Source organism: Salminus brasiliensis, chromosome 20, assembly GCF_030463535.1.
Source record: "Salminus brasiliensis chromosome 20, fSalBra1.hap2, whole genome shotgun sequence".
In the NCBI taxonomy this organism is placed as follows: Eukaryota; Metazoa; Chordata; class Actinopteri; order Characiformes; family Bryconidae; genus Salminus; species Salminus brasiliensis.
The window spans coordinates 11191278-11212032 of record NC_132897.1 but is presented as its reverse complement, the minus strand read 5'-3'; the positions used below and the strand labels follow the sequence as shown (position 1 = coordinate 11212032).

General features: G+C 42.2%; 2 protein-coding genes across 2 annotated transcripts in view; both read left to right on the top strand.

Annotated features, from left to right (window-relative positions):
- The first annotated feature begins 308 nt into the window (after nt 1-308).
- Nucleotides 309-10363, top strand: LOC140542246 (myogenesis-regulating glycosidase). The gene is made up of 3 exons (XM_072665148.1): nt 309-360; nt 4012-4454; nt 5167-10363. The coding sequence occupies exons 2-3, from the start codon at nt 4174-4176 to the stop codon at nt 6956-6958; spliced, it is 2073 nt and encodes a 690-aa protein (XP_072521249.1). The 5' UTR covers nt 309-360; nt 4012-4173; the 3' UTR covers nt 6959-10363.
- A 3535-nt stretch (nt 10364-13898) lies between these two features.
- The window catches only part of LOC140542277 (uncharacterized), a 97819-nt gene continuing 90962 nt past the window's right edge, over nt 13899-20755 (top strand). Inside the window, exon 1 of the mRNA XM_072665194.1 lies at nt 13899-13967. Within this exon, the coding sequence (XP_072521295.1) occupies nt 13935-13967 (33 nt within the window). The 5' untranslated portion in view covers nt 13899-13934. The remainder of the gene's footprint in view (nt 13968-20755) is intronic.

Here is a 20755-nt window from a genome sequence, read left to right as displayed (position 1 = left end):
GCGATTTTCCGCGTGGTTGAAAATGGCGAGATGCTGCCATCATATGGGAAGAGGACGTAGCTGCCATGAAGTGAGGTTTGTTCAGAAACGACCAACAACAAAATCTAAACAATACATAGAGGCAGACCCATACACAAAATACACACAATCAATCCCATAATCAATGTACTGTCTCAAAAACTTTCTAATTGCAGCGTAGTTTCCCGGATGACGATGTAAAAACCTCACAGCGTCTTAGAACACTACATTTCCCACAATGCAACATCTTTTTTTTGTAATCACGTGACGGTTCTCAAACTTGTCCTGGCAGTAGACGCAGCAGTTCAGCTGAGCGGCTGTAGCTGGAGGCTGTATCTGAAGGTGAGTACCTTATTATTCATTCAGTCCTGAACTAAATGTGTATTTTATTCAAGCACATCGCTTAGGTATTCTTTCTGACTGATTTTGAAGCGTGTTGTACATTTATTAGCTGTTTCTGGGGCTTTAAAAGACAAAGAGAAATGTGAGGGTTTACCTAGCACAACAACTGGAACAGCCTGGTAGCTACACACTGACCTGCTCCCTGCCTCCGCACTCTGAAGGCAGAGTCGTTTCTACAGTGTTTCGCTTATGTTTGGCAGTCAGACACACCGGAGAGGTGTGTGGTATTATGTGTGAATGCTGTATATATTATGTATAAAGTAAAACTCGAGTTTCTCAGTAGTACATCTTGACCGTGGGCACAAAGGTCGCAGTCCAGGGTGTTAAGGTAGCTCTAGTAAACCCCTGATTACAGCCCCTGTTCGTCCTTAGACTGTTCATTTAATAATTAACCAAATAAAGACATGGCCAACTGGGAAAGACGTGTCTGTGTCCATCTACAATGCATCTGAAGTGAAGAAAAGTGAGGAAGATAACTGCTGGTGGTATTACCGCTTTATCCCACAGTAGCTATTTGCAAGCCATCACCTCCAGATATCCCATTAAATATGACCTTTATTTTAGCCTGGGCTGAACCTAATGCAGCCTTAAGGTTAACCTGATGCCTGCTTCAGCCCTGATCCTAACCCTAACCTTAACCCCAGTGAGGTTCGTTGGAGATTTGTGTGTTGACCAGAGGTGAGTAGATCAGCCTAAACCTATACTTAAGCAAAAGTGTTGTTACTTCAACAAACTCGTGGTAAACTGTAATGTCACCATCCCACTTTCTTTTTGGGTCCTGATACCTGTATTGAAGCCTTCAATGTCAAATGATGTCTTTATTTAAGGCTTTACAATGAGCTGTTTTAGTAGACGCTCTTTATTTATGGTGAGCACACTACTCCAACACTGAACCAGCCAACAAGAAGAAACACAGCAGTGTGTGTGTGTAAGCGATATATATATATATATATATATATATATAGAGAGAGAGAGAGATTTCAGACTAAATTTGTTACAGGATGTGATCAGTTTTATTTATTTATTTTTTAACACTAAGATATCTGATCCGCATTACCAATACCTATGTCACCTCAAAAAAATGATTTTGTGGCTAAGTGTTATTGACCGAAATGTATCTGAGCAACATGTTTATATTCCTCACAAATATACAAATATTTAGGACACCCCATAAAAACCTATTTGAGCGTATTTAAACATATGCAAACGTGATCTTCATTGAGAGATGAAGGTAATATAACTAAAGACATGTCTTTTAAAAGTCATTTGTAAAATATCATTAATATAAATGCAATTGTTCACATTTCTCGTGAGGAAAAAGTTCTGACACCCTCACATTTATTAATACTTTAAATGTGTAAAATTAGAACCGGGTGCAGCACAGCATCTGCAGAGGATTACAACATGGTTAGAGAGGATTATGGAAGAGCCTGTCTTATTTAAACCACAGTTGTTTAGTTTGGTTTGCTCTTGATGGTTGAAGTAAGTGATGCCGATCCCCATGGCCAGATCTGAAGAGTTCTCTGAGGCCTTCATAAAGAAGGTTGTAGATGCATGAGTCCCTGTATTTAAATGTTGGCATCCTAATTTTTTCATATGATTGAACTTGAGTAGAAAAGAAGTTTTCTGATCTGAAAATACTCAGGAAAGGACAAATCCAGCAACATTGTTCTCGACTTCATGACAGAATGACGTGAACTGGTTTCTACCCACCTCCAAACCCACTGGTTATAGATGTGTCATTAGAACTGTTAGTATATGGTTGTCTCTGCATCCTCTTTTGTTAAAGTTAGATCTTTTAGTACATGAGTTTACTTAAACCCTGGTTATACATGTTTAAAATGCAGCAGTGTCTTATTTTCTGGGGTGGGAAAAAAGAGGTACTCTCCTGTGAAACTTGCTGACATTGTGTTTGCTGTGCTGAGTTAGCGCAAACATGCTGATAAGGGTGTGTTAAGCTCCTGCCATAACCTGCCAGTAGTCTTCTTCCCAAATCCACGCACACTTTTAGTTAGGAGGAGATACATAATGGCATGTTATGATGATGGATGCTTCTAGTGTTCTCTGTGCTCTGTCTGAAATTGTAGGCCAGTGTGCAGCAAGGCAGCGCTTTGTGTCAGGCGTCTATAAATCAATGAGGGTGTGCTTAATGCATGACCACATCATGTGCTGGAAATACAAATGCTCAATACATGCTCCAAAGTGCAGAGAGCCACTGTAACAGTCTGCAAGCAGATGCTGTAGACAAGGCCTGTAATGTCCTTTTGCAAGTATTGACTAAAACTTTGGTTGTAGTTTTATTGTATTGCTTCTGATGATGTTGACCACACAGGATTAGCAGATAGACTTTGTTAAAGTGGCCAAACCAAGTAGTTTTATTCTTATTGAACAGGTAGAAAGTACTTGACCACTACAGATGGCTTGGTCAGTTTTCATAGCTGTACAGGCTAAAACTCAGCTTTATACATCTGATGAGCCAGACAGCACTGTTACAGTGAATAACCCGACACCCATTGTTAACTGAAACGTGAAAAGAAATTTGCGTAAATGTCAAATATTAAATCATTTTTCCATAATACAGTTCTCTGGGATCGTAATGAAATACGATCCCTCCCCATACGAATACACCCTTTTCAGCCCTGTTCCCGATCGGCCTGTTCATGTGCCTGTTCCTTTAAATGTATGTTATTTAGCTCACCTTCTCCACAGTTCCCCACACCCTCCACAGTTCCCCACACCATTTTAACTTCTCCTCTTGGGTATATGCATTTGTGTATATGCCTTTTTTTATATGCCAACTTGCACTAGTTAGCTAACCTTTACTTCACCTTGAGTTCAAAACTGCAGAATTTGTTTTGGGACAAATGCTAATAGAGAGAAGGAAGCTAGTGAGGATGAATCTGGGTGTACTAAGTACATTAAGTACATTGACAGACTTCTTTCTTTAATTTGAGGAATTTTAATTGTATTGTCTGCATGATTCTAAGAAACATACATTCATTTGTTTTTTCATAAACTGACTTCTGTGACTTTACTGTGTGTACATGTTGAGCTGCATTTGTGTAAGACAGATACAATACAAATACAAGCTATTATTATTATTATTATTGATAATCCTTTGCCATATCACAAATGTAGTTATGTAGGTAACTGCATGCCAAAGTAATGAAGCATTTGCCTCTGTCAAGTTGTTAAGTGATCTCAAACAGGCCTGTCCACATGGTTTCTGACACTGTTATCTGTGAACATTGGCAAAAGTACCGCTGATTATTGCTCTGCAGCATATGTTTGTTCCATTTTTATAGATAACAGTACAAAATAGTGTCAGGCAAATGGTTTGTACAGTGCTAATTGGATAAGCTTTCACTGCTTGTAAGCTGCACTTGCAAAACCAAACATATAATAATAATATGCAGAAAATTGCATAACTTTAATATTTGCCTTTTGCTTTAGTCATTGCTTATGCTACCATTTTTCAGGGAACGTTACATTTAACCAAATTGTATTTAGTGTAGAACAAATTATTAATACAATTGTATTGTTTTACGCTGACTCTAATAAGCTCCTATTGTTTCTTGTTTTCTATTTCAGGAATCCACAGCTTTCCTGAGCTAAAACAGAAACGGCGAAGTTAGCTAAACCTCTTCCCCTGCTGCTGCTAGAGTAATGTGCCTTACATGCCTGCACACCTGCTACGCTGGCAGATGAACAAAGTTTGATTGAATGCGGGAGCATCTCTAGCAGGTTGCAAAGATGTACCAAATTGTTCCAGCCACTGTTGGGGACGTAGGCCTCAGTGCCATGCGCCAGTACGCACCTCCCAAGAAGAAGAGGGTGGATCGGCAGGGCCGTCGGATGATCGCAGCAGGCTTGATTGGCGCACTGCTGGTCATCGCAGCTGTGGCGGCCTGGTGCTATTACTCTGCCTCATTACACAAGGCAGATCTGCTGAAGACAGAACTGCTAGACCTCAGTAAAGATGGCTTCGTCATCCACAACCAAGTTGGAGCTGTCATCTTCCGAATGGCGTTTAGGTATGATTATATTCACTGGATAGTGTTTTTCTTGGAAGCTGTGATGTAATTGAAGATCAGTGGTTTCCTAGTCCTGGTCCTGCAGTTCCCCTTACTTATGTAGTCAATCTATTTCTCTGCATACTGTTAGCCACAGGGCCACCACAGAGCAGGTATTATTGCACAGCACTGCTGTGTCTGATCCACATGTACCAGTCCAACACACACTAACGCACCACCACATCACACCACATCAGTGTCTCTGCAGTGGCAAGAATGACCCACCACCCAAATAATACCTGTTCTGTGGTCTTGTGATGTCCTGAACATTGTAGAACAGGGTGAAAAGAGTCAAACAAAGTATGCATAGACACAGATGGACTGCAGTCTGGAACTATAGAACTACAAAGTTTCAGGCGGGTGGGTTAATTGGCAGTTAATTTAAATAATTGAGAGAAAAGGGAACAGTTTTGATGAAAACTACACATAGGAACTAGTAGTAGTAGTAGTAGTGAAAAGTTGAGTGATGCTGTTTTGCTGTTAATTAAGCATGGTTCCAATGCTTACCAGTGTTTCCTGGTTATAAAGAGTAAGAAATCTTCAAGTCCAAAAAAAATGCAGCTATATAACTTATCCAGTCCTCCACCGGCTGTATTTCTGGGCATTCTAGCATGCCCATTAAAGCTCAAACTTGAATTGCTTGTTTGGTTGTTCATTGAATTGTTTATTTCAGATCAGGCTCTCTTGATCTGGATTCCTGTTCAAAGGAGGGCAGAATTCTGAGCTGCAGCCGATCCGGTGCAGGGAAGCTCAATTTCTTCATTGAGACAGTGAAACCCAAGGACACGGTGATGTGTTATCGTGTGCGATGGGAAGAGCTTGAAGCATACCGTGCTGTAGAGCACGCCATGGCCTATAACGGGTCACATTGGTACGGCGGGGCAGAGACCTGGTCCCAGCACTGGCCTATTGTTTTCGCGGGAAACCAGGAACCCAAACCCTTCATCACAAGCAACGTTAATTCGAACAGACAAGCCTTTGGTAGCATCCTGGAGCGTTACTGGCTCTCCTCCAATGCAACTGCTATTAAAATCAATGATTCTGTCCCCTTCCATCTGGGCTGGGATGAGAATGGCAAAACCCTGCGATTCCAGGCACGGTACGACAACAGCCCTTACAAGCCAGACCCTGGACAGCCTCTTCGTGCTGAGTTGAGCTACCGTGTCTGTGTTGGTTATGATGTTACTTCCATTCATAAGTACATGGTCCGTCGTTATTTTAACAAGCCAAATAAAGTACCTTCCGAGACGGTTTTTAGGCAGCCCATTTGGTCCACTTGGGCCTTGCACAAGACTACAGTAAACCAGGAAAAGCTACTCATGTATGCCTCAGACATACGAAAGCACGGCTTCAACTGGAGTCATCTAGAACTAGATGATCGGTATACTAGTGGCTATGGAGAGTTTGAATTTGATCCGGACAAGTTTCCCAATGCTTCTTATATGTTCCAGAAACTTAGGGATGATGGTTTTAAGGTGACCTTGTGGACGCATCCTTTCGTGAACTATAACTCCACTAACTTTGGCATTGGAGTGGAGAGAGGACTCTTTGTGCGAGAACCTAGCGGCGAGTTACCCGCCTTGATCCGCTGGTGGAACGGCATTGGTGGCATCCTGGATTTTACCAATCCAGAAACCCGAGAATGGTATGCCTTTCACCTGCGTACCCTAAGGAACAAATACGGAATAGCCTCCTTTAAATTTGATGCCGGGGAGACTAGCTATTTGCCTCAACAGTTTAGCACCCTCGTGCCCCTGCACGATCCCAGCATGTTCACCCGCCGCTACACTGAGATGGCCATACCCTTCAACGATCGTGCAGAGCTGCGTTCAGGGTACCAATCCCAGAACATTTCCTGCTTCTTTCGGATAATTGACCGCGACTCACTCTGGGGCTATGACCTGGGACTCAAATCCATCATCCCAACTGTGCTTACTGTCAGCATTCTTGGCTACCAGTTCATTCTGCCAGACATGATCGGTGGAAATGCTTACCCAAACCGCACCGAAGGACAGCAGGGACTTCCTGACCGGGAACTTTACATCCGCTGGCTGGAGCTGTCAGCGTTCATGCCAGCTATGCAGTTCTCTATACCTCCTTGGGTCTACGATGAAGAGGTTGTGGAGATCGCCAAGAAGTTCACTGCACTCCACGAGACCCTGGTGGCTCCTCGAGTTCTTGAACTTGCCAGTGAAGTGTTGGACACCGGAGATCCCATCATACGCCCTCTTTGGTGGATTGCTACAGACGATGAGGCTGCATACAAGATTGACTCCCAGTTCCTCATAGGGGATGACCTCATGGTAGCCCCGGTGCTTGAGCCAGGCAAGCAGGAGAGAGATATTTACCTCCCAGCTGGCCGATGGAGGAGCTACAAGGGTGAACATTTTGACAAAGGTCCCATCCACCTTACTGACTACCCAGTGGACTTGGATGAGATTGCCTACTTCGTGTGGTCGGGATGATGTGAAGGGAATACCAGAGCTAGATACTTCAGTTGTTCAATTGTAACCATTCCATTGAGCAGGAAGCTGTCGTGCACAATCCCTGTGCCTTGTGGACATGTGACTATGAAAGTAGTGGATATGTAAGTGAATTTGTAAAGATTCTGTAGTCAGTATATGTAATGTATTTTGACATTTTCTAATACTGAAGTGAACTTTTAGATCATTGCTGTTGGGACAAAACTTTGTATTAGTAATTTTGGACCATATGGAATGGACATTTTGATGCCGTGTAAAAGACGTATTGAAACATTTGTTCTGAGAGTGATGATATGTGACTTGAATAACCGGTTACCTCTTAATTAATAAGAAAGGACCAACTAAAGTCCTCCTATCTGTTTTCCTTGATCTGGTAGCCATATAGCTCTACATGCTACCATGCTGAACCGAAGTCTTTGACAAAGGTAGTACTCTTAATGCAATTTGGTTGGTTCTACAGACATTCTCAAACAGCAAGAGTCTACCATCAGTTTGATGTTGTACTTGATGCATTTTTTTCTGTGTATTGTTCCTCCAAATTTACACTTTGGGGGTACTGTATCTGGTAAGACCACGGGCTGTAGATCAGGCAAAATCAAGGAAAGCAAATAGGAAAGTTGCTCCTATTTTTAGACACATTCCCAATCTCTTAGTGTCCGGCATATGTATTATAATATTTAGTTTTAGAAATGGAAGTGAAAGCTGGGATGGGCCAGCATTTGAAAGGATGCGATATCTTGAGTGTACTTGGGTGTGTAGGTCTTTGCCGTCCTAAGATCCTGAGGTTCTTTTAAGCAAAGTAAAAAGCAAAGCAAATTGAGATGGGTTGCCAAATATAATGCCACCTATTCCCATATCTCAGTACTGCAGGATAAGTGAATGTTGTAGTCCAACACTGGCTTCTGTAAAGATGATGATGCTGCAATGTTGGTTTGTTTATTAAAGGGAACCTTAATTGTTGAGATGTTCTACTAAATCCAAGGCACCCAGTACTTTTCAAATATGTTGTAAATCAAGCAATTCATAATAATAATACTATTCATTATTATGAGAATTCAAAATTCCTCTACTAGCAACAGTGTTGAGTTTGCTTAATTCAGATTTGTAAAGCAGTTCCACATTAAAGACATTACATCAACACAAGTTAAGTGAACATACTCAAAATAACTGTGATGTTTTATATTTCATTCCTTTGGAACCGACACATTTGAATAATGTAAATTCAACTTGTATAATCAGTGTAGGCATCAAATTTCATTGCTCTGTCTCATCCACTGAGCAAGAAACGGGAAGTTAAATATCTGCACTCCTAAAAAAGAGGAAACAATGTATGTTGAAATAGCAGTTAGTATTGCCTGGTTAAATGGTTATCCTGGAAAATCTCTTGTAGATGGTTTTTTAAACAACCTTTTAAAAATGTTTTGTGTGACACCAAAAAGGGTTCCACTAACTCATTGAACTCCTGAAGTCACTCCTTTTAATGACACAGGCATTTAGTTGAGCATACACAGCTTGTTTAATTGCCTTAGAAAAGCATTGCCAAGTTAGCAAGATGTTCTGGAGCAGCCATGCCTAAGTCTAAAATCATCATGCCTAATGCCATCTGGTAGATAGAGGGGTATAAAGCCATGCAGAGCTGGGAGCTCTGGACTGCTGTGGGGATTTGATGGCTTTCAGGCATGAGGGCTTTAGTGAGATCTAGTGTAAGGCCTTCTGCAGAAGAGTAGAGGTTGTTACTGCAGCAAAGCATACACAAACTCCCCATTATTACCCTTGATTTCAAAAGCAATTCTGGAATAGCAGGTGTCTACAAACTTTTGAACATATAGTGTATTTTATTAAGCCTTTTTGGCTTCAACTAGAGTGTGAGCTTACCCAAGAGACACACTTTACCATCATGGAGTGATAATGATAGTAGATGGTTCCCCTATTGTAAAGGTGCTTCAAATGGTTCTTTAAGTGATGCCAGTGACAAACCATGTTTGTTTGCAATTGAGATGTAAGTGTGAGGAACCTTTTAGAGGTACAAGAAGCCTTCACTTGCTGTTCTTTATCTGTGAACCCCCTTGTACCCTAGGTTTATTGTTCTTTTATGAATCCTAATCCAGAAACGAATGTAAATTATTTGATAACAGTTTGGTTTAGCGTATCTTGTGGCGTCCCACAGGGTTCCATTTTCGGGCCTATGAAATTGATGATATTCATGGCGGTAATGTAGAACATGATAAAGTATGGGCTTATGGGGTTAAAGGTATTTCCCAGTCACACATCTCTCTTACAAACTTTGTTCTTAATGGACCAAAAGTGAGATCACTTCTATGGGATCATTCAAAGTCCCATTTCAAGCACCTTCATTTTTGATTACTCAAAGAACCCCTTTGTTTAGAATGTTCTAGTGGAGGATTTTGGTCTTTTTACTTGGCTTATACACTCAGCAGGAAGGCTCCTTTGACTCTTAACAATAGTGGAACAGTTTTGGTAGCATAAGGTTCTTTATAGAACGATGCTTAAGGGATTTTTTCACATTCAGACAACTGTCCTTTGAGGAGTCATGGTTCTTACCATTGCCTTCACTCTATAACTCCTTTTTTTTTATGAGTGTAGGACATGTTTTGACAGCATTGGACATGATGTACACTACATTGGGGCTAACATGTTTCACCGATCAGGGTTCCCTTCAAAATAAAAGCACAAAAAAAGCACAACCACATTAAACAATGATTTTTGTTTTTGTTTATTTAGATGTGTGCTGCCTATACCATGTGGTATTTCTCTAAAAATGCTCTTTCCTATTCTTAATGAATCTGTGAAGTGCCACACGCTACTGCCGATGCCACATTGTTAGTATATTGTGCTACTGCTGTAAACGACACACACGAGGTGTAGATACACAGGAAACCAATCAGGGATTGTTCTCTAATCTGTAAACAAGCATTTGTCTTGAGGTCCTTAATTACTCTCAAGCCAAACTTTATCGTGCCTAGTTTGGAGGGCTGTGTTTTCTTTGTTTTGTTTTTAGATGTAATTTATGGTTGGCCTGCACTTGCAACTGCAATTTTAGGAGAACTGCAGGGTGGGCCTGAGCCAGGCAATAATGTTTGTTTATACCTACTGACTCTCAAGTGGCCTGAAGGCTTCAGACAAAGTTCGTCCAGAGGAGGGAACTGAAGTGGTGGTGGTGATGATGGTGGTTGTTTTTGTTGTGTTTAATTTGACAAGACTGTGAGTTCCAGTGCAGACTACTTAAATTAGTGAGGGATTATCAAACACAATGATCAAATGTGTTCAGCTGTTGAATTTAAAACAAAAAAAGGAAAGAGCTTCTAGTTTTTATACATGTAAACGGTACGTTTCACACAGAATTGACCTGTCAAAAATAAAAGTGAAGTAAACTCAAATGAGTCTCTGTGTTTTTATTTGTTGTTTAGTTCTGACATAAGACATAACATGAAAAACACCTGCCTTGTATTGTATATGTTCTCCTTGTGCAGTCAGAGCAGCTCTAACCAATTGAGGCATGGCCTCCACAAGACTGTGAAGGTGTCCTGCCACTGTGGACAGTTTAGGGTAACGCGGAACCCTTTTTGGCATGCATGAGAGCAGTCCATGAACACCGCTATTAGATTTCATTTAAACATATTTTACATATAAAATTAGTGCCCTCAGAACATTGCAGCAGCCAGAACATCACCCAGCACATCTTAAAGCAGCCGGCGCACTAACCGCCACATATTAAAGCAGCCGGCGCACTAACCGCCACATATTAAAGCATCCAGCGCACTAACCGCCACATATTAAAGCAGCCAATAAACTAACCGGCACATATTAAAGCAGCCAGCGCACTAACCGCCACATATTAAAGCAGCCAATAAACTAACCGGCACATATTAAAGCAGCCAGCGCACTAACCGCCACATATTAAAGCAGCCAGCACACTAACCGCCACATATTAAAGCAGCCAGCGCACTAACCGCCACATATTAAAGCAGCCAGATATTAAAGCATCCAGCACACTAACCGCCACATATTAAAGCAGCCGGCGCACTAACCGGCACATATTAAAGCAGCCGGCGCACTAACCGGCACATATTAAAGCAGCCGGTGCACTAACCGGCACATATTAAAGCATCCAGCGCACTAACCGCCACATATTAAAGCATCCGGCGCACTAACCGCCACATATTAAAGCAGCCAGCGCACTACCCGCCACATATTAAAGCAGCCAGCGCACTAACCGGCACATATTAAAGCATCTAGCGCACTAACCGCCACATATTAAACCAGCCAGCACACTAACCGGCACATATTAAAGCAGCCAGCGCACTAACCGCCACATATTAAAGCATCCAGCGCACTAACCGCCACATATTAAAGCAGCCAGTGCTCTAACCGGCACATATTAAAGCAGCCAATAAACTAACCGGCACATATTAAAGCAGCCAGCGCACTAACCGCCACATATTAAAGCATCCAGCGCACTAACCGCCACATATTAAAGCATCCAGCGCACTAACCGGCACATATTAAAGCAGCCAGTGCTCTAACCGGCACATATTAAAGCAGCCAATAAACAAACCGCCACATATTAAAGCAGCCAGCGCACTAACCGGCACATATTAAAGCAGCCAGTGCTCTAACCGGCACATATTAAAGCAGCCAATAAACAAACCGCCACATATTAAAGCAGCCGGCGCACTAACCGGCACATATTAAAGCAGCCAGCGCACTAACCGCCACATATTAAACCAGCCAGCACACTAACCGGCACATATTAAAGCAGCCAGCGCACTAACCGCCACATATTAAAGCATCCAGCGCACTAACCGCCACATATTAAAGCAGCCAGTGCTCTAACCGGCACATATTAAAGCAGCCAATAAACTAACCGGCACATATTAAAGCAGCCAGCGCACTAACCGCCACATATTAAAGCATCCAGCGCACTAACCGCCACATATTAAAGCATCCAGCGCACTAACCGGCACATATTAAAGCAGCCAGTGCTCTAACCGGCACATATTAAAGCAGCCAATAAACAAACCGCCACATATTAAAGCAGCCAGCGCACTAACCGGCACATATTAAAGCAGCCAGCGCACTAACCGGCACATATTAAAGCAGCCAATAAACTAACCGGCACATATTAAAGCAGCCAGCGCACTAACCGCCACATATTAAACCAGCCAGCGCACTAACCGCCACATATTAAACCAGCCAGCGCACTAACCGCCACATATTAAACCAGCCAAATGTGCCGTTTGCTAGATCGTTTGATAGCTCGATGCCTTCAGCGTATGGTGATTTGGGGGAGGACTGTGAGAGATGGGGCAGAACTTCAGGTGGCTTTTGCCACCCCCCACCCCCACCCCCTCTGAAGTGTGGAGCCTGGGACGTTAGAAGACGTGTGGGTGTGATGGAAACGGTTGAAGTGGATTTTATTGGACTTTTAGGAAGATTAGGAAGGAGAGGCTTCGGGCATGTTCCTCCTATTTCGTAACATTTTTTGTTGGTTACATTAAAAGAAATTGGAGAGAAATATTAATATACTCGAATAATGTTCCACAGTTGAATCCTCCACCGTTCAACTGATGCATCTCTGTGTTTTAGGGGAGCATAGAGGTAACATAGGATCTCTCCATTAGTAGCGCTGCGTGTTGGCTGTGCAGCATGTGTGGACAGGTTTAATAACATGTTACAGCACAAAGTGAGTGCAGTCCAGCTTTTCCTTGTTTTGCACGCCGTGCGTAAAAGCGCACAACATCGCAAATAATGCGTAAAAACGCGCACAGTGCGTAAACGCCCCAAATAACCCCCCCCCCCCCCACCACCACACACACACACACACACACACACAAAACTACACCTCAGGTGTTGATTCATTACAATATAATAATTTCATTAAAACATCTGAACTCTGCCACCCTGGACAGCTTAGATTAGCTGGAGATGTGCCCTTTTCGCACACAGGACACACACAGTTATTTTTTAATTGATCTCAATCTACACTTTTAAGGGCACCCCTCACTTTACTTCCTCTTAATCTGAAAACCACACCCCAGCAGATCACACAAGGTTCCCCACCCTGTCTGACACAAACCTCTCTTCACGGTTTACAGGGGGCGTCATCTACACACCCTTGAGAAAATGCTGTAAATCAGCTCCGTGTGAAAACTGTAATGTAAATGAGGTTAATTAACTAAGATATAAGGGACTGGGGTTACGTTTTCAGCTCATTTTGGGTCTAATGTCTGTAGAATATAATCTCTGAGTCAGAGAAAAGTGTAAAAACGTTTTCATTAAAGAATGAATCTAATCTAGAGGATAATCTACAATTAGATTTAATTTAAAAAAAAAAAAGCTTAGAGGTCCTAAAACAACTAAAGCAAAAAAAATAAAAAAATAAAAATAAAATAAAAAAAAGAATAAAGAAAAAAAAGAAAAGTTTGGTGTGCTGACTGGTTTGGTGTGCTGACTGGTTTGGTTTGGTGTGCTGACTGGTTTGGTGTGCTGACTGGTTTGGTTTGGTGTGCTGACTGGTTTGGTGTGCTGACTGGTTTGGTTTGGTGTGCTGACTGGTTTGGTGTGCTGACTGGTTTGGTTTGGTGTGCTGACTGGTTTGGTTTGGTGTGCTGACTGGTTTGGTGTGCTGACTGGTTTGGTTTGGTGTGCTGACTGGTTTGGTGTGCCAGCTGCTTTAAGACAGTTAAGTCACTAGTTCAGGATCTGTCAGTGTGATGCGTGCTGGCTTATTTTAATCAAAATATAAAAAGTGTGCTGTATCAAAAATATTTATGAGAAAGAGAGAGAGAGAGAGAGAGAGAGAGAGAGAGAGAGAGAAATCAGTCAGAAAATGTAGAAAATCGCTTGTGAGTGAGTCTATCCACAGCTCGGGCTTTTATTTTGAAAAGCAGCAGACAGGGGGCGGTTTGAGCGGCGGCGGGTTTTCGTTACCAGCGAGATGCAGCAGCGAGAACAAACACATCCCTCCACAGTAAGTCCGCTCTGTACAGACTGCTCACAGACTCCAGATATATAATTCAGCGTCCAGCCTGTTAAATAATGCGGCTTACAGTCGCTTTTCATTAGCTAGCCAGCTACTGGGGCTAATTTACCGTTAGCCAGGTTAGAGTTTTTCAGCGGCATCACCTCACTCTGAGCCGAGCTGTGTGCAGTCATAGCTCCAGCTGTTCGTATTTGTGCACTCTTAATATAAAGCGTAGGCTGAAGTTATAAAACCTTAAAAAAGCACTTCTTCTTGCCCGAAGAAAAGCCTGTCAGCGCCACCCAGTGCTCAGTAGAGCTCAGAACAACACCAGGGACCTCTGGGCTGTGTAGAGAGGAGTCCAGGGGTCGAAGCTGGCCGGTACAGACCTTTTGTTTGGGACCCAGGACGTTTTAACTCAGTGAGGAAATTAATGTTTTAGATACATTGTGATTATATATTTTATACTATATTTAATCCCCCCCTCCAAAAAAATGTCCCCACCAAAAAAAAAACACCCCACCAAAAAACGAAATAAAAAATGTCCCACCAAAAAACAAAATAAAAAATGTCCCACCAAAAAACAAAATAAAAAATGTCCCACCAAAAACAAAATAAAAAATGTCCCCACCAAAAAACAAAATAAAAAACGTCCCACCAAAAAACAAAATAAAAAATGTCCCCACCAAAAAACAAAATAAAAAACACCCCACCAAAAACAAAATAAAAAATGTCCCCACCAAAAAACAAAATAAAAAATGTCCCCACCAAAAAACAAAATAAAAAACACCCCACCAAAAACAAAATAAAAAATGTCCCCACCAAAAACAAAATAAAAAACGTCCCACCAAAAAACAAAATAAAAAACACCCCACCAAAAAACAAAATAAGAAATGTCCCCACCAAAAAACAAAATAAAAAACGTCCCACCAAAAAACAAAATAAAAAACACCCCACCAAAAACAAAATAAAAAATGTCCCCACCAAAAACAAAATAAAAAACATCCCACCAAAAAACAAAATAAAAAACACCCCACCAAAAAACAAAATAAGAAATGTCCCCACCAAAAAACAAAATAAAAAACGTCCCACCAAAAAACAAAATAAAAAAGTCCCACCAAAAAACAAAATAAAAAACGTCCCCACCAAAAAACAAAATAAATGTCCCCACCAAAAAAACTAAATAAAAAACATCCCACCAAAAAACAAACAAAAATGTCCCCACCAAAAAACAAAATAAAACAACCCCCCACCAAAACAAAACCAAAAAAAGTCCCCACTAAAAACAAAACAAAAGAAAATGCCCCCCCCCCAAAAGTCATCACTGACCACACTGTTACTGTGTACAGTAAAATATTTTTTCCTCAATGAAATTTTGCTTAAAATCAATCAATCTGCTGTAAGTCTTTATACTTTAGCACATAGTGACGTTAGTACTACACGGTTAGCACATAGTTTTGATGGTGCTGCAGCACATCAGGATTTTGTCTATTTTAACAGAAAACAGTATTATACAGTGTCAGAAAGCACACAAGCAAGTGTACTACAGATTACCCAGCTCCTCGGCACTGTTTGCGGCGGACTTTTGAGTAATGCTAAATGGTGGAGGATAAGCTTTCATTGTTTGTTAGCTACATTCGCCACAAAGCGCCAGGGCACAACTAAAGAAGTAAACTACAGACTCCAAACATGTCTCGGCTGATTGACTGTGTTTGGGGTAAAGGGAAAATTATTTCTGGCTGCACAAAGGTACAAAAACACAGCAGTTACAAAAGAAAACATCTGTTCTCTGAGGGAGGTATACATTCTGCTAAATTTACATTTTCTTCTCAGGAAAGCAGCGTCCAGGACTGTGCACGGCACTGTGTGTGGACACAGTTAGGGCTCTGTAGGCCTCCAGGTCCAGCTGTTCCACACACCAGGGTTTTTCAGATCCATTAAGCAGCAGCAGCAGCAGCAGCAACGCCTGAGGCGTATTAATGCAGGTTCTGCTGAAAACCCTCCGCTCATTTATTCTCTACTCTTATGCTTCAGGCCAGAAGTGTCTGTTTCTTCAGGGAAGCTGTGGCATGGTCCAGCCAGAAGTGGGACAAGCCAAACTAACATTAACATTAGCTTTTCTATATTTGGGTGGCACATTTTTTTATATGACATTTCCAGTTTCATAATATTTAGGTCTGCAAATTTTGTTAATGTGGAATTCCACATAGCACATGGTACCACTGTCTTTTTTCACCAAGACTCAACATAAGAGCTGCTTAGTCCACTGGACTGGGAAAAAGATCAATATTTATTACTGTGTGAAAAACTAGGTCTTTATTTGAAAGAGTCTTTCGTTATAAATGTATGCAGACAGTTTGACAGTTTGGTCTTTTGTGGCACATTCAGTGTATGCATGCAGTTCTTGAACATGTAGACTCACACTGATGAGCCAAACATTATAACCTCGCTCAGATGAAGCCAATAATGATTAGCTTCATTCACCATCCAGTATTAGTAACACATTTCGTATTAAAACCCAGTTACACAGTTTTTAACAAATATTCTCCAATTTACCAAGGTTTACTTTATGTTTATCGCCAAACAAACATAAAGTTTTAGTAGGACAATGGGATCCATCATTATTAGAACTTAGCTGTGAACACTTCTGTGCTTTACAAAAACAGTGAATCTGATGTAGCCTTATTGTTGGGATGTTTCTCAAGAACAAAATTCAGAAGAATGAGGCTCATTTGTTTTTTTCGAAACAGCAAAGCAGGTCAAGGTCTGGAATTTATGTTGGCACATAATAAGCACACGGTTCCTATAGAGATGGTATTAAATGGGCAGGAGTGAAGACCTGAGTGACAAGGACCAAATTGTTATGGTCAGACAACTGGTTGAAGCATTGGCAGTGGTTTAAGGATGGGTATAAACCAACAACAGGGTGGTGGGTGTCCACGTCTGATCAGTGCATGAGTCCTACAAAGCCTCTACGGAGCCTCTGGGCCTGAATTGCTGCTGACCAACCAGAGTGCCCATGCTAACTCTTGTCCACCATCAAAGCTCCTACAATGGGCACACAAGCATTGAAACTGGAGCAGATGGCTGGGTCAGTTGAGTCCCGTTTTCTTTTGCAGCACATGGACGGTAGGGTACATGTGTGTATGGCGGGTAACTAGGACAGTAGGCAATTTGGGCATGGTTTGAGAAACAAAACAACGTTTAAGGTGTTGCCCTAACCTCCAAGTTCCTCCGATATCAGTCCGATCAAATGTCTGTGGGATGTGCTGGAACAAGAAGTCAGATCCATGATGGCTTCACTTTGCAATTTATAGGACTTAAAAGATCTGCTGCTAATGTCTTGGTGCCAGATACTGCAGAGGGACCTTTGGAGATCTTGTAGACTTAATGTCTGTGATGATTGGGGCTGCTTTAGTGGCACTTGGAGGATATATCAGTTGCATATTAGAAATGTATTCACAAGCTTTCGAATCTGACTGCTGACTTGCTTGTTTGGTTTTTATAGCTGAGAAAAGGTACTGTTTTGTAATTTAGGCTTATTGACTTACAGTGGGCTCAAGTGAGGTAATTAGCATGAGTGTGTTGCGAAATTCTGATTATAACTGGCTATTTAGAAATGCTCAGTTTGGCCTGGAGCTACTCCGTGCCTTAAATATGTTTAGGATGTTGTTTCATAAAACCCCTGTTGCAAGAGCTGCTCTGAAGACTGTTGGAAAGTCCAAGAAAAACCTGCTGTCAGTTCGATACTGATGACCTTGCAGAAGGGTGTGTGTTTGTGTGAGGATGTGGAAACCCTGAGTAATTCTCCCAAAGCTGTGAAAGCTCTTAAATTCAAATCCCTGAGAGGATCCAGACACCCCCTCTCAGCTTGCCTTCCTGGAACAAAAGCAGTGCACTGGTTTTCTGAGATAGTGTTGACTAACTAGGCAAAAGGATTTGGAGGATTGAGAATCGCTGTGGGTTTGGTGATAATTGGGCTGTTCATGCTTTCATATTTGTTAGACTTTCACTCGCAATATGGTAAAATGTGTATCGTGTCAAACAGGTTGCCACTTCTGTAGCAGTACACCTCCCCTGCCCCCAGGCATCAGTATATGGCATGAGTGCTGTTGGAGCAGACTGTTATAATTGGTCCGGAGCTGCCCTCGTTCGTGGAGGCGCCTGCTTCACAGCTGACCTGTCGCTTAATGTTGGCAGAGATCACTGCATGCTGTGAGGAGGGAGGCCCAGAGGGGCGCAGTTCACAGCGGCTACCTCCAGGTGGCACTGCTGACCCATAACAGTAAACTGGGAGGTTCTGATATCATGTGATTGCCCAGCCCTCACAAATGATTGTTGTTTTTCAGCAACAGCTCACAGGCTCTGTCAATGCTACTGTTTTTGGGCCTGATGGGCTGTTTTTATGGGGGGGGGGATGGGTGGGTTTATGTGGCACAGAACTTTAAGTCTGGTCCAGGTTTGGGGTGTTGAGAACAACACTGTTTCTCAGTAAAGAACTGAAGGAACATCTCCTTGCTAAATAAAAAGCTAAGTATGTATCCTGAGCTAATTACCAGGACCTTCTTTTAGGAAGGTGAAAGAAAGGGTTCTTTAGAACAGTGTTGTAGAAGAACCACTAGTAGTTCCCTAGTAGAACTTTTTAATGCATGCTTCCTCAAGAGACAGTTTTGTAGGTGAGATGGAGAACCTGTACATAATGTAAAGGTTCTGTACTCTCCTAAAAAATCTAGGGTTCTTTAGTAAACACAGTGGTCCTTGGGATACGGAAAACATCTTGAAGATGGTTCTTCTAAAGAAGAGAAAAGAGTCTTTCTAAAGAGCCATTTGCTGGTGTTATATGGAAGCTGTTTTGCTTAGACTGTACCAGTTAAACGTTTTTCCTCCACTTTAAAAGTGGTCCGGGGCAAGTTTGAATTCTTACCTAGTGTAGAACCACCCCAGCCAAGAACCACCTTTTTGAGGGTGTATCAGTGGAGCACTGGTGATTAATCTACTGTTCAATTCCAGTCTGGTTTAATTGAAGGAGTCAAATTGCTTCTACTTGTTTTTCTTTCCATTTTCCCGTCACTTATCCCCCCCCCCCACCCCCCCACCCCCGCCTAAGCGTCTTTTGAAACAGCAGCTCATGAAGTTCTATCACGTTTGGGCAATCCCTCCAGTGAAGGCAATCTCACAGTCCATTTCGTGTCGGGAGCAGCTCCCCAACAGATTTAGATAGCTCCTCTCAGCTTGTGCTGCAAAAAAAAGCAAGCATGCTTTTTCCAAGTTTTTCTAGAGCCCTCTGCTCTTGTGCTTTTGATTTCTACTGCCCCCTTTCCCCCCCTGTCCAGCCCCCAAACAACTGCCTCAGGAACAAAGTGAGTGTGCACTGATGAACTCTCTTCCTCTCTTTCTCTCCCTCTCTCTCCCCCCAAACTTATCTTGCCTCTCTGAATGGAAACAAAACAAAACCAAAAAAACAGGACACAAAACAAGCGGTTTGACCAACCCGCAGCTCGGCCGGCAAATATTTCAGCTGGGCCGTGCCAAGTGTACGGTTCACTGTCCGGTCACCTGAATCTGTCAGTTTAGCACGTCTAAGGCAGCAATCAGCGCCCTGCTCCCGCGCGGAGGCCGCCGCTCGAGGCCCCAAACATTGCCTGGCTCATTATTCTCCCCAGGAAGGTCGCGGCCTTGACTGGCCGGCCGGAACCTGCTCACTAATTAAGCGCGCTGCTTTGGCACTGGACGTGTCGTGTCTGTAGGACTTCCTACTGGGATTAACGCTGCCCATGTTCACTTTTCAGAAGGCCGTAGGCTGGAAGGGGGGCTAGCTCCAACACAGCAAAGCCCTGAGGCCCTACTGTTATTGTGCATGGCTCATGCTTAAGGGGGGGGGGGGGTTGATATGATTAACAATATCACCACAATATTTGGTATAGTTGCAAATAAACAAATTAAGACGCAGAAGGAAAAGTATGACCGTACGTGTTAAAGTACATGACCAGTTCAAGAAAGGGTTCAGAAGTGACACCATAGAAGTATCACTAGGGGCGTTCTGAGTGGCACTGGTCCCATCATCAGAAGGGTACTGGTTTGATCCCCAGTGAGTGCAAGATGGCATAATATAGGTGAGTAGTATGGACTTCACAAGTCATTGGTAACATGACAACAACTTTTTCAGCAGTGTGTACTGCAGTGGGTCTAATGTGGGATCAGACCAGACCGGCTAGCTTTAGCTCCCCTCACGCATCACTGAACCTTGGGCACGGTTTACTGAGCACTTCGGTAGATATTAGAGATGCTCCGACCCAGTCGTCTAGCCATCATAATTTGACTCTTGTCAGAGTGTATCAGAATCTTATGCTTGCCCATTTTTCCTGCTTCCAACATATTACCTAACTGTTCATTTGCTGCTTAATATGTATACTCCACCCCATGACAGGTGCATTTGTAATAGATAGATAGATATAGAATAGAATAGAAAGCTAATGCTACTTGTCAGTGGTTTTAATGTTATGGCTGACCAATGTTGTTAATGGTCACGAAAAAGTGTTTTGTGTAATAGCTTTAAACTTTAATAGGCATTAAACTCTTCAGGCGTCTGGATCCCTAATCGACATCTCAAACAGAACCTCTGATGACATTGTTTACATCTTTTAATCTGGCAGAAATTATAAGAACTTTTCAATAGATTATTCTATTATTATATTTTCCAAGCCTAGAACCTTTATTTGTTGTTGACTAATGGATGTTTTACCTGCTTGTTATTTTAAGGTTTATACTTACATTGTTACATTGTAGTTTATGCCGTT